General features: G+C 40.4%; 1 protein-coding gene across 3 annotated transcripts in view; it reads right to left on the minus strand.

The window, feature by feature from the left end:
- Nucleotides 1-14,635, minus strand: part of NBAS (NBAS subunit of NRZ tethering complex) — a 176,408-nt gene that overhangs the window by 78,430 nt on the left and 83,343 nt on the right. For all 3 annotated transcript variants that reach the window (XR_014561897.1, XM_083729673.1, XM_083729672.1), the window contains exons 29-32: nucleotides 13,877-13,979; nucleotides 9,969-10,198; nucleotides 8,047-8,159; nucleotides 4,088-4,201 (exon numbers count right to left, since the gene is read on the minus strand). Coding sequence is in view for 2 of the 3 variants with exons in the window: in XM_083729673.1 (XP_083585799.1) it covers nucleotides 4,088-4,201; nucleotides 8,047-8,159; nucleotides 9,969-10,198; nucleotides 13,877-13,979 (560 nt within the window). In the remaining variant the exon portion in view is untranslated. The remainder of the gene's footprint in view (nucleotides 1-4,087; nucleotides 4,202-8,046; nucleotides 8,160-9,968; nucleotides 10,199-13,876; nucleotides 13,980-14,635) is intronic.

Here is a 14,635-nt window from a genome sequence, read left to right on the forward strand (position 1 = left end):
CTCCCCACTTCCAGCTACTCTCCGAAGACTGGAGAAGAGACCCCCTTAAGAATATTAGGGGGTGGACAGGCAGGGGAAGGACTAGACCAGGCATAGGCAAACTCCGGCCCTCCAGATGTTTGGGACTACAATTCCCATCATCCCAGACCCTGGTCCTGTTAGCTAGGGGTGATGGGAATTGTAGTCCCAAACATCTGGAGGGCCGGAGTTTGCCTATGCCTGGACTAGACCATGTGAAAAACCAACATAAGATTTTAGCTGCAGTTCGTTCACTTTTGGCTTTGTATTCTTGTTGTAAAAAAGGCGAGTCTAGACATTCTGTTGTTGCGCCCGCAACCTAGGTTTAAGGTGCCATTTAGCTCCTGGCTTTCATATCTCAATTTCTAACACTGCTTTTTGAGTAACTAGTTGTTTCAATCGTTCTCCTGCTGCTGCGGTTTGTTTTGCTCTTTCTCTCATTTCTTTTAGCTATCTGTAATTAATTACATTTCACTATCCCAAATTTATTGTGCATTGGGGGCAGGGGATGATGTAAGCTGCCTTGCTGTTAAACTGCAGGGGATAATACTTCCAAAAAAGAGAGAGAAAGAAATCATAAATGTGTTTTGGAAATACTGTTAAGACTTTTCTCTCTCTCTCTCTGAAAGACTGGGGAATGGTGGTGGTAGAGACCCACCCAGCAAGTGGTGGCCCTTGGCCAAGTAGCCATCTTGTGTGTTTCTTTCTCTCTCTCTCTCTCTCTCTCTCTCTCTCTCTCTCTCTCTCTCACACACACACACACACACACACACACACACACACACACCATTGTAAACCAGAGGGGAGAGATAAAAGGTGTAAGGAGTGGTTGCTGTAGCTTTGTGACTAACTAGCTGGGCAGGGCTGCACGTTCCTTCCTCAAAGTAGACCTCCAGCAGCAATAAAAGAGGGTTCAAGATGTTTTCCTCTTTGATGGTTTAAGAGGATATATTTATGCTGCTTTTATATAAAAACACTATTATTACTTCAGGAGGAAGGCAGTCTATAATTAAAATAAATGTTCTAACAAGCCACCAAGAACAGAATGCAAGGAACACCTAGGTTTTCCTGAGTATTTGCAAGCTGCTGTAGACTTTAATGTGAAGGGCAAGAACATATCCAGCATAGCATAATTTAAAGAGAAGAAGCCTAATTAAAGTCTTTGATAGTTATCTAAAGTTTGCAGTGTGCTTCAAACTAACGATCTATTACACTCTCAAGTATCCTGTGTGGGAGGTAGGAAGGTATACAAAATAGCTGGATAAGAAATTACACAGAGTTATAGCTGCCCCTCAGGGAGATGCAGTCTTCTAAATGAATTTGTGTAACAAAGAAAGGGATTCAAAGAATCTGAGAACTGAGGCCCATTGTGGTGCATTTTTTACTCATGTCAAAAGTGAACAGATTCAGACGCTGCTGTGATAAACATTAATGACAAAAAATGGGATTATTCCTACTTATATTATGAAACCAGCAGGACTGATGAACAATGACTCCATGAGGATATGTTTAAAGGCAAAAACACTGCCTACTATAACCAAAATAAAGTCACTAAGTGATTCCCCCCCCCCTTTTTTAGATACAGAATTCAACCAGGATTATTATTATTCAACTCATTCAAGTGAACCCATGGCTTAAGCTTACTCCAAAAGATATTTTAAAAAAACTAAACCACCCCCGGCATCCTTAAATCCACCTCCCAGATACCGGAGGTAAAAGTCACATTTTCCCTTAGGTTTTTGAAAAGGAATAAACAGTAAGCGTGTCTCCTAAGCACTAGGGTCAGGGCAATATCTGGTTTTCAACACTGTGATATATCACCAACTAAACATCGTGCTATATCACGATGTCTGAAATATGGATGGAGCTATGTAGAGGCACTGGTGGGCTTCCCGGTTTTCCTGCATTGTGATTTTTGCACGCACACACAGATAAGACATCATGATTGACAATATATCCCAGGCTCAAAATTATGAAACTGATATCGCAATATGGACTTCAAACGATGCATGCCACCCAGCCACACTGAGCACTGAGACTTACTCCCAATCAACACCCTGTGTTGAATTTACTCACATGACCAAGGCAGCACAGGAGCACACTGACAACCACTGGATTTAGAGACCTGATTTCCCAGGGCTGCAAAAGCAGAGGATGCTCCCTACTTCAGTAAACTGCCCTTTGACTCGTGAAGGGTTGTAAGGATTGGCAAAGGAGATGTGCTGAAGTGTATTGGCAATCACACAGGCCAGTTTTCCTTGACCTGGTGCCCTCCAGCGGTTTTGGACTACAACTCCCATAAGCTGCAACCAGCATGGCCAATGATGAGAAATAGCTGAAGCTGCAGTTCAGAACAGCTGGAGGTTAGGGAAGACAGCTAAAGGCTAACGGTCTGATTTGAACACTACCACCACCAACAACCGCATGGATTCTCTGGGTTACCTGTTTTAAGCAGCTGGAGTCATGCTGGCCATATGATCTGGAAAACTGTCTGTGGACAAACGCTGGTTCCCTTGGCCTGAAAGTGAGATGAGCGCCGCAACCCCAGAGTCGCATTTGACTGGACTTAACCGTCCAGGAGTCCAGTGCTACCTCTGGTTACATACTTAATTCATTCTGGAGGTCCATTCTTAACCTGAAACTGTTCTTAACCTGAGGTACCACTTTAGCTAATGGGGCCTCCCGCTGCTACTGCGCCACCAGCACACAATTTCTGTTCTCATCCTGGGACAAAGTTCTTTACCCAAGGCACTACTTCCAGGTTAGCGGAGTCTGTAACCCAAAGTGTTTGTAACCCAAGGTGTTTGTAACCCAAGGTACCACTGTAATCACTGCAGAGATTTGCGCCATTTACTAGTCCAAGACAACAAACACAGTGTGAGCTCCACTGTACAGGAACTTGTGTTTTGTTTAAATTACTTGGCAAGGCTCTGTGTACAGTGATTGCAGGGTATCAACAACATTATTACATAATAAAATAATGGCTTGGCTCTGGAGTTAAGCTGGCCCAAGCTGATTTCCCTGCTCTTTATCTTCACAGCAGCCGTCCCCCTTCTCTCCTGAGCTTCACAAGCTGTAGTCTACCCACTTCAAAACGTGGCCCCTAACCTCAGGGGAACATTTTTAGGGGACTAGAAAGCTGCCATGGGAAGGAATGTATGGGACTGCTTGCTTCTGCCAGCCCTAATGCACACACTTAACTCTGGATCTGACCCATGTCATTTTTCAATTTGTATTTGATATGATGATGTGAAAGAACAGGGAAGCAGAAGATATAGTCAAATCAGCTTCAAGTGACTTCTCCAAGTGAAAGTTTGGTCAAATATTTACCTTTGCTAGCCAACAAAACAAAACAAAAAACGTAATTTGATTTGATCCAGCATCAGAACCTTTGCACAGTGAAGTTGTGGGCAGGATTTGAAATATAAGCAGTGAATTACTGTAAGAACTAATGAGAGTGAAGTTTACATAATAAAAACAGATGTATTGCAAAACAGCTAAAAAAGAAACATCAAGAAAGGAGGGGTGGAAATTCAAGAAGAAATAATAATAAAATACTATTATGTTTGGGGAAAACTATATATGATGATAAATGTCTTGGAATTTTTTTGAGATTTGAAAAGAATGATACATATATTTAAAAAGAAACTTTACATAGTATAGCATCAGTTCACTAATACGATGCAACAGGATCAAAGAAGGACTGCAAGTAAAACCTATGTTTTTTATAGGATATAGAATACATTTTGTTTGCACGGAAAGGATATCTGTTTTTCATATTTGACACGGTTAAAGTGGGATTTAATTCTAACATCTGACTAGGTGGCAACTGTACTCTCGCTGGTATGTATTCTACTTGTGATAGAAGGGCTGTGTGTGAAATCCCAAATTATATCTAAATTGAAATCAATCAATCTGTATTTATCTAGAAAGGAAGGTTGCAATGATGCAATATATGAAGCTTCACTGAAGACAGGATCTTTGAGTAAAGTCCTTGAAGAAATCCCCCATAAAGCTGGACACCTTCAACATAAAACATGGGTAAATTTCATTACAGCTTTTATTTTACCTGCAACCTTCAGCAAATTTGCAAGTCCCAAGAGCTTGGCAGATTGCTTGTAGCTTGTTGGCAACTGCAGGAGGCATTCCTTGATAAGGCTGAGTCGATCAGAGCACAGGCGCACTGGTAAGAAAATACATTATATTAAGTGGCAATGTCACAAAAGACAGTGCATTTTTTTATGAAGGCAGTAAAAAGTGCACACACAAGCTACATACACAGATATTATGAACTTCACGGAAGGGCCGATATCTGGGTTTAAAAGTCACTGCAACTGGGGCAGGAGGGAGAGAAGTTTTAAACAATATCTCTAGTGCTTATGTTTCTTCAATCAATGGACAGACAATATGAAAACACTTGCAACTCATGAACGGACAGCTTACAGACATAGGCTTTATTTGGATAAATATGACAACATTTGGAATGTTTATACAGAATGTAGTAGGCTATTAATAGGACCTTTAATAAAAAAACATTATTTTTTTAAAAAACACCTATATATATTTATATAATAATGTATGGGAGTATATTACACTGCTTTTTTGTATACTGTTTCTTTCACTTTTTTCTTTTTTCTTTTCTTTTTTTCTTTGTTACACTTTATTTTATAATAGAAATTCTTTCAATAAAATATTAATACATTTTGAAAGTGCTTTGTTTCTTATGCTGCAGATATGCCCCAAGAAATATTTTAGAGGGGAAATCTCCATTTATTTAATTTTCATTAAGGGTGTGTGGGTGTGTTACAAAGCACACAGTGAATCTCCATTTAGAGAGAGGACATCATCACTGATGTGCAAAGGTTGGTCATTTAACAAGATTGAGAACATTCAAACCTGTGCATGCCTCCACTCTGGGGTGGTACAGTCCAGACCCAGGTCTACCACCCCACTGAGAAAGAGGCCTCTGCTTCTGGGAAGGAAAAGCTGGTTCCTTTACCTCCCCTTAGTTCAGATGACTACAAATTCAAATGCAAGAAGCAGCACAAATTATTTTGTGCACTCTATGAAGAACAACTCATGCTTAAAAGTGGCTTTCCAAGTTAAGAAAGTTTTAGCTTAAAGCATTAGGAACCTGCAGGCAGCTTTTTCGCCATTTTAACTTCTGCGTGGTAGTCTTTAAAGTGTCCAAAACATAATGGATGCAATTATTTGAGAATCAGACCCTGTCCCCTTTGCGGGACCCACTTCAGCCGCCATTATATAGCCATGTGCTTGTGTGCACATTCATGACATAAAAGGTACTTTTTCTGAAATAAATTGCAGCATTAGTCGTTTTCAGGTGACAGAAGGATCACAAAGTAACTTGACAGTGCACTTTAATCTCTCAAGGGGGGAAAAAATAGATCGCAAAAAGCAGTACCAGCACTGAAGTATTCACAGTTGACTGGCATGGTGTGGCAAAGGCAAAATGGCAGGTTGCAGGGAATGAACTATGAAGCAGGAAAATCTAAGCTTGAAAATGGCAAAGTGGAACCAACCCTGATATATCCACAAGCAAGCATTTAGGATAGCAGTTGTCTGTAATCCATGGACAACATCCAAAATGTAATTTGGCTAATGGAAGAGGCTTGAGTTAGTTTGAAAGTTCACAGTTTTTGGATCTTATTTTATATATATACGTCACAGAATTACCACATGCCCATTAATTGAAGATTTGCTGGTATTGTCTTTCAGAGAAAGAATTTCTCAGTCCTGCTTATGAGCTTTGCCCTGCTAACCTCATGATTTAACTGTACCTCATGCCACTGAATGGCAAACACACAGAAATACTGAAGCTTTTCGGCCGAGGTAAAACCCCAGCAATGAGAGCCAAACAAGAAACTAATAAGCCATCAACATCATTTGTATGCCACTTTCCCACAAAATGGTGCCCAAAGTGGCTCACAACATCTCATGTGATCAATTAAGTAAAACGGTTTTCTAAAAATGCAGATTAGAAACAATTAGAAAGAATAATATAAATCAATTAAAAGATTTAAATAATAATCCATACACGTTTTATTTGAATGCATAATTCAATTCCACACTGTCCCTGGCTGCCCTCAGTGCTCAAAAAGCTGTATATGAGACAGGGTTGCTGTGTTCTGGTGAAATAACCCAGGACCAATGGTTTGGAAATAGCACAAACTTGCAGTGCCTCATCTTCTATATATTTGATTAGGGTTAAGGCTTTTCTGTGAGGGATTTATCAGAACTGTGCGAGGAACACGTGCCTCAGGGAGAATCCAGGTTTCAAATGAAAGACCTGATCCATGAAGGCGTTTACTAAAGTGTCTTGCTGAAGGGCATCAGATCAGGGGTAAAGCTATTACAGTGGTACCTCAGGTTAAGTACTTAATTCGTTCCTGAGGTCCGTTCTTAACCTGAAACTGTTCTTAACCTGAAGCACCACTTTAACTAATGGGGCCTCCTGCTGCCGCTGCGCCGCTGGAGCACGATTTCTGTTCTCATCCTGAAGCAAAGTTCTTAACCTGAAGCACTATTTCTGGGTTAGCGGAGGCTGTAACCTGAAGCGTATGTATCCTGAGGTACCACTGTACACATAATAGCTGTCAAATTGAGCATATTAATTCACTGGGTGGTTTTACCTAGTTTTACTTATTTACTAAGGTTTACTTAGAGTAGCCCCACTGAAATTAATGCACATAACTTAGTCATGTTCATTAACTTCAATGGGTCTGCTTTGTGTAAAACCTAGCTGGAGACCAACCATTGTGTACTATTTGTTATTCAAGCCCGTTTAAAATGTTTGCTTCCAGCGGGCAGAATTAAATATCTAAAAATAGGTTGACTTGATTGAAACAAATAGGTGCACATTCAAAACCAAATAAGATAAAACTTTTAAGAAACACCAGACACAAAATTCAGCACTCGATTCTAGTCCTTTGCTTGCATATTCTGAACATGGTTTGAACTTTTAAAGGGTAGACGTAAAATACCACAAAAGCTTTATGTAATACATAACTGTGTTGTTTTTTAAAAAATAAAATAAAATAATGTGTGGACTATTCATCCAGTTTCTAGCAGTACAAATCCATTAACACAACAGTGAAGACAGGAAGGTTACAGGAGTTGAATGCAGGATAGCACCTGTAAAATATGTCAGTTGTCATAAGGCTGTTATGATTTATAAAATAAAAATAGAGTTTTATTGGGCACTAAAGCATGGGAATAAAAGAGATCAATAAAAGCCCAAGTTCTGGAGGCACCTTCAAACAGCAGTAAAAGCCTCCTTTCAAACATAACTAAATTGTTACTGCAAAGCTGTGATGTGCAATGGACGTCTTATGGGTTATGATAACTATTTTGAGTTAATCTTCTTGGCACATGTGCTTTGACAAAATAATAAAATAGAAAGGCCCATTTGTCCACTCCCTAGGCCTAGACTCAGGATGAAGATCAATAAACATCCCAACCGGGCTATTGCCAGAATGACAAAGTGTTTCAAAGCACTGTTGCAGAGATTACTAGTAAAGAGATTATGTTAATCATAATAGCACAACAGCAGCACAAGCAGGGGATGAGTGAAGAAACTATATATTAAGTGTGCATGTGTGTATTTAAAAGGGAAGTAATTGTGGGTGCAAGCCAACCAAAATGATTTAAACAGGAAAAATTGGTGCATAACGCTTTAGTAAAATCCAATGAGACTTTAAAAGGTTTCTCTTGAACTGGATTATACCTGATGCAAGCAATTCATTTAAAAAATGCTGTAAGGAAAATTGATGATACAAGATGATGTATATGTAGAGCTTTTTATAAGCCAGAACCTTCCGGAACTCAGTTCCGGCACCTCTAAGGTAGGTGCCATTGTCATTTTAAGAGAACAAAAGAGGTGTTCATGGTGAGTTCCGGCACCTCTTTTTCTAGAAAAATAGAACTGTGTATATGGTACATATAAATGTGAAGATTTGAAACTATATAACTAGCATTCAAGACATTTCAACAAACCCTATCACACCCTACCTTGTAATGGCAAGATTTTCACACCAAATTCTTCAAGGTAGCTAAGAGCACGGATAAGATCCAACTCCTCTTGGACAACAGGTGGGCAGTCTGTAATAAGCTGTAAGCAGGATCTTAGAAGAAAAAGAAGTGTTTAAGGATTTCAAACAGATTTCCTAATTAGTCAAAAAGAAGCATCTTCATTATATCAGGCCAGTGTGATAAACATGCAACACTAAACTATGGTTTGTTGCTATGCACAGAAAACTCGAGAGCATGCACTGGTGAGGCATTACAATGGGTCCAAAGTGGTGGGTCTCTTATAAAGGCTTAAAAATTTGCCACTTGATATAATATAACCCCGTATTTCTTTGCGGATGCATTTTTTAAATTGTAAATAATATCAATTTATCAATGGCCAAAGCTGAGCACTTTACTAAGAGTTTACATGCCAAAAGAAAGAAGCTTTGTAATTAGCAAGCAATCACTTTGTACATGAATGAAGTAGGAGGAAAAATAAAATTCATTTGGTGTAGGTTCATAAATTTCCCCCCTCCAAGTGAAACTCTAGTGGAATTGCATGACAGCACAGTTCCGCAAATGTAACTCTTCTGCTATAAAGGCAAGAAACATACTAATATTAAGAAAGTGCAGGCTGCTATTAACAGTTGAACTGTAACACCTAAATTATTCAACTAAAAAATTTTAGGTGCTTTAGATTATCTTTCTGGGGTTGATGTGGGGATGTGCTAACTTTTAAATTGTTAAAAATTAATCCTTAAATTTTCTACTTCCAGATTTGATTTGATTTTTAAATACGCCTTGTAATTGTGTGCCAATCTTATCAATGAGAAGAAACCATGCTGAAATGATTTCCACTTAAATGAAAGCATCACTAGAAAATTGTTAATGATAGAGAATGAAGGAGAGCTTTCATCTCAGCTAAGGTGGTAACCGTCCCCCTAACAACAAAAAACATCAACAGTGAATAACAATTATTTCAATTATAGCAGCTTTCTCATAGAATCTATGATGGACAGTGAAGGCACATCTTGCTCCAGGAGGTACAATTGAAACCTCTGCTAAAACAAAAGGGGGGGGGGATGGAACTTCATTTTAGCCAAGAAAGGTTTGCACAGACACTCCAAACAGGATTCAATACGCTGCCCATCAGCTGTTCAATTGTGCTTTCATGCATCCACATCTCGGCCAACTGCACACCTCAAAGGTGGGTATGATTTTGAGGGGAAAGTCTGTTGAGTAAAACGAGGAGGCCTGGCAGACAAAATCTGGCACACAAGCTAAAGGTCCCCACTGCCTCCTTCAACAAAACAAATAGTCATACCTTGGAAGTAGTTACGGAATCCATTCCGGAAGTCCATTTGACTTCCAAAACGTTCGGAAACCAAAGTGTGGCTTCTGATTGCCTGCAGGGAGCTCCTGCAGCCAATCAGAAGCTGCGGAAGCCCCATCGGACGTTCAGCTTCCAAAAAATAGTTCACAAACTTTCGGGTTTGAGGCATTCAGGAGCCAAAACGTTTGAGCACTAAGCTGTTCGAAAACCAAGGTATGACTGTATTCATTTTCATCCCTTGAACTTATATGGGCCTTACAGGAAACATCTTGGTTTTTCATAGCTGTAATGGTTACATACGTAGAATAATAATTTCCACTTCCAAAACCATTAGCTAGTATTTTCAGATTGGTGCTGGTGCCTGCATTTCATGATGAGCCAAGCATAATCTAGGCAAAAGATGTATTACCTCATTCTAATTGCACCAGGGACTAATTAGTAAGAACAAGTTGCCTTAGAAATGCTTGAGCATCGGAGGAAAGCACTCAAGTATGCAAAAGAGTACAAAATCATAAAAGATCTGCCTTTCTAAGCAAATACCAAAGGCTAAAAGATTTTTTTTGGCGGGGTGTGTGTGGATAAAACGTACCTGGCCAGATCCATGCATGTATCAGTTAGACTGGTTGAAGAATTGAAGTATTCTCTGCTAGCAGCCAAAACCAATTCAATGCTTTTCTCATAGCAAACTCTGTACTGTGGTTTTCCTTTAGAAGCAACACTGACAGGGGGATCTATTGACCAAACACTGCAGTGCATCATTTGTCCAGCTAAATGGATGTTCTCCAGTCGACTTGAACACAGAAGACTTTCTGTAAAGATCTTTAGAATGACAAGAGCAAATGTCATACAAGCAAATTTTTTATTTGACAAATACCTGAGTATGGCTATCTGCTTGGGGAGGGGAGGATATCTGGAACAGCATTCATCTAAATCTAGACCAATATCAATTAGATTTCGACAAACCATGTGCTGAAATGGAAATGCAATCTAATTTGCTGCCCTCGAGAAACCCTTTCCTTTCATTTGACTACCAAGGTAGCACTAGAGAGTTGACAGTGGAATCTCTGCAGGAAACTCTGAGACTTATCTGGGGAGCCACTCTTTATGCTGGGGATTATTCAGGATGATGGGGCAAATGGGGTTGCGTGTTGAGTCCCACAATACCACCCCCAAAAAATTCACACTTCACACATCAATTTTTTGTTTAAGATTTTTGGCATAATTTTGGCCACAACTTTATTCAAATAGAAAAATTGTGAGTGGTTGCTTAGGCATTGGTTATGACTATCTGTCCTTGCCCTCAAGGACAGAGCTGGCCCTTCCGGACACCAGTGGAAGCCAGCGTGGGAAACAAGTATTGGGTGAGAAAATGAAGCTGGGCAACAGTCCCTCACTTCTCACCCTCATGTTCCTGTGGGGCTTGCACGGCCCAAGTCCGATGCCAGGGACAAGGATGAAAAGAATGGCAAGCCCCTGGATTCCTTTAACGGAATTCCCTTTCCCCATCATTTGGAGGGGTAGGCACTTACTCCTCCAAGCACCAATTTAACCAATGCCTAACCGCCAACCTTACAAGTTGTGGCGATTTGCTACGTAGTAGGCAAAAACCAAATGGCACCAGCCAATCAGCCAAATGGCAAAATTCCTACCAGGCCCCCGCACCAAGGCGGACGACCCCATGACAGGCATAGCAAGGTCAAGCGATCAAGAAAAACCACCCTATTAAAGGGAGGGAGGGCGGGTGATCCGATGCAAAACGGCCAAGAGGACGTCCAACGTCTGGCCCCTGTATTTAAAGACTCTGACCCCTCCTCCAATTGGCAACAATCAAAACTCCCCAGCAACCCAAGTTAAGCACTTAAAGGCTTGGGTTCCTTACCAAATCTGCCTAGTCACGGGAGGGTGGTTTGTTTCCCCAACCGCAACACATGCTCTCTGTTAGGGAGAACACGCTTTGTGCAGTGAACGTACACACAGTTTAAAAGACCACACAAACATCTGAACAGAAGTATCCTTCATGAAACTTATCTATCAGTTTTGGACAAGCCAAAAAGCAATACCACCCAATAAGTCAAAATCTTCATCCTTTAGAAGCATCACGAATGCAAGAAAGGGGGACTCATCACCATCCCCCAGATGTTGATGGCCTCCAAATTCCATCAGCCCCAGCCAACATGGTCAATTTTAGGGATGACAGATGCTGCAGCTCAACATCTGGAAGGCATCAAATTCCCTACCCCTATACTAATGCATTGCCAAGCTACTCTGATAGGTTGCTAATATTAAAGTCTATTCATCGCTCCAGTCAAATCTAATATCTTGAAGTAAGAGCTATAATTATATCACATTTTCCCTGACATGATGTATGTACGTATTGCTATGCATTTTTTTTTAAGAAGCACATTTCAAAGTTAGATTTAAATCCCAGATGCCATTTTCTTATTGCAATTTCTTCAGAAGTGTACTGATTTGCTCTCAAAATCTCTCAGGAGTCATAGAAATTAGCAGCCATAAGCAATAAAGTCTACATGCTATAACAAAAGAAGACTGACAATAATTTGAAATGTTTAAAAGATGTCAATTTTTTTAAGGTAAATTATGCAACATGAAGGCTCACTCAAGTACTACACTACGAAACAGAAAAGTGCACTTTCAAGTAAACTGCACATATTCAAACACACAGAGCTTCATTGTAATTCACGAATCTTAATAACTAGGTTGCCTCGAATGCAGATTATTTTCTGCAGGAACCGAACTTTGCATTTCACTTTAAATGCAAACAGGAAAACATCTATCAAAGTTCTATATGCACCCTGAGTGACGTTATTAAAAATGAACTTTCAGCTCAGTGAACCATTTAATAAACATAACAGTGAAGCGGCGAGCCATTTGTCTTCCCAATGTTTAGTTAGCAATTTTATGTCAAGAGTTTCTGTGTATTAAGAAAGTCAAGCTTCCCATCTATACATCTCATGTCTTCTGTAATTCTGCCATAGTTCATAACAGCTCTGTTTGAATGCATGGAATTCTGAAGTATAACAGAACAAACTCTAGGAATTTGCTCCCCCCGCTCCTTATCTTCAGTGAGCAATAGGATAAACAGGAGCTTTGCCATTGTTTCCAGACCCACTGGCAATCCTATATCTTGGAGTTGGCTAGGGAGAGGGGCCAGAGTAGGTCATCTTTGTCTTCCCTGACCAATCTGGCTGGGAACATTTGATTAATGTGACATATTCCCTCCCTCCCGACAACAGCATCCCTGAGTGTGGTTAGAGGATCTATGACTTTCCTTCTTGACAATAGCACCCCAGTTGCATAACACCCTTCTTCCTGGCACCCACTCTTGTTATATTTTTACATTAGTTGAATATTTTCCCCATACTGCCTTATGCAAGGAAATCCCCCTGCCTTCTAAGGATTTTACATGCATAGCTGCCTAATCACAGGGGACAACTGAATAGGTTGTGTTGGTTTGCATTGGATAATTTGAGTGGTATATTTTCAGTCTTTGTGTTTTTCCTGAATAAGGCCAGCATATAAATCTTATAACCAATGTCCTTTAATGTCATTAATAATGTCATTTAAAAAACAAACAAACCACCAAAGCAATTTACAACAGTTATATACTTTGGGTTGTATTCAACTAACTTCACAAGATGCCCTCACAGGGATTCCCACTAGCGCAATAGGGTTTTTCCCCTCCGTCAGCCATCTGTGCACACCCTAAGTCATCTCTGAATCTGGTCTTGAGAGGATCCCCAGAACAAATTTAGTGTGTACGTGGCGGTAGGAGAGGGGAGAAGTTTCCTTTGTGCAAGGAAAATCCCTGAGATGATGGTACCTTAGAATTATGCTGAATATAAGCCATTGTTGTTGTTTGAAATCACCAGTTAATAATTACAGAAATATTTCTACTTAATTGCCTGCATAGCCCTGGCACCATAAATAAATTTTTGGCGAACATTTAAAAATTACAACAGAAGATACCTGTTTCCCCCTCCCCCACCCCTCTGATATGGCCTCTACTCTCTACACTAGGAGTAACAGGAACTGGTCATTAGTTTGGCTGCAGCTTATCAGAAGGTAATGTGGTTCCTTTTCTTTAAAGGAGTAAAGTTGGTAACTTGAGTTTGATTCTTATCTAGATGTGAGCACCAGTCTCCCCAAGTATGAAGGACTAGAGAGTTATTTCTATGAAACCCTAGCTATGGAAATCCTTAGAATTTAGGTGTCTTGAAACAAAACCAGGCTACTCACCATCAATGGGATTTCTGGATCTCGTAGAAACTACCACTATTGTCAAGAAAGCTTGAGACCAGCATGATTTGCATGTTCAAGGATAGGAAAACTCAGCATATATTTAAACACTTAAATTGGATTGTACATCTGCTGGCACAGATTCTGAATAAAGCAAAATGCTGGTATGAAACTGAACTACCTAGAATTCCACCCACTGTAAATGTATTCAAAAACATCCTGAAAAGCAGCAAGATTCACCTCATAGCAAGTGTCCGGTTGTATGCATGTGTAGACATTCTGCTGCATTTCCAGGATCTCTTGCAACAATCCCATCCAGTGTGTCTCATTAACAGGGGGCTGCCTGTAAGACACAAAGAAGCGAACATTTACAAGCAGGTTCCGAGAAGTGTGATTACCAGAATTAAATGTTTCCATCTTAAAACTCTTAAAATATCACCCCAAAGGTTAAGAGTACATTCACGCGTAGAAAAACAACACTGGTGCTTATAACATCTAGACACACAGTAGCTCAGCAGTCCTTATAACATTCTGGGAAGATAGAGAAGAATTATTATCCCCATTTGAAAGATGGAGAACTGAGCTTGAGAGAGTAGGTTGCTTAGTGAGTCCATGACCAAAGGGAGATTTCATCCAGCAACTTAGTGGCTCACAGTTACATCTCTTATCCAACAGTTTTGCACACCTTCCCCCCAGCCCCAAAGCTTTCAGACCAAACCCTCCAGTCACACATACTGGGCGGGATTCAGCTAACTTGTTGCATGCATGGAACAAGGTCCACTAACCCAACAGGACTTGCCCCCCTCAAGAAAATAAAATAAAAAATAAAAATCTGCTCTGCAAGGTGAGGAGAACCCCAGAACCAGGGGCAATGACTTGCTCCCACATTGAAGGGGAATGGTCATGCGACATGTCACATGACACCTCCGGCGTGCACCGGACTGGGACAAACAAGCACAGAGATCGCCCTCTGCGCTTGCCTCAGACGCCGCCTGGCTC

Source organism: Podarcis gaigeae (assembly GCF_964106915.1).
Source record: "Podarcis gaigeae genome assembly, chromosome: 3".
NCBI classification, from domain to species: domain Eukaryota; kingdom Metazoa; phylum Chordata; class Lepidosauria; order Squamata; family Lacertidae; genus Podarcis; species Podarcis gaigeae.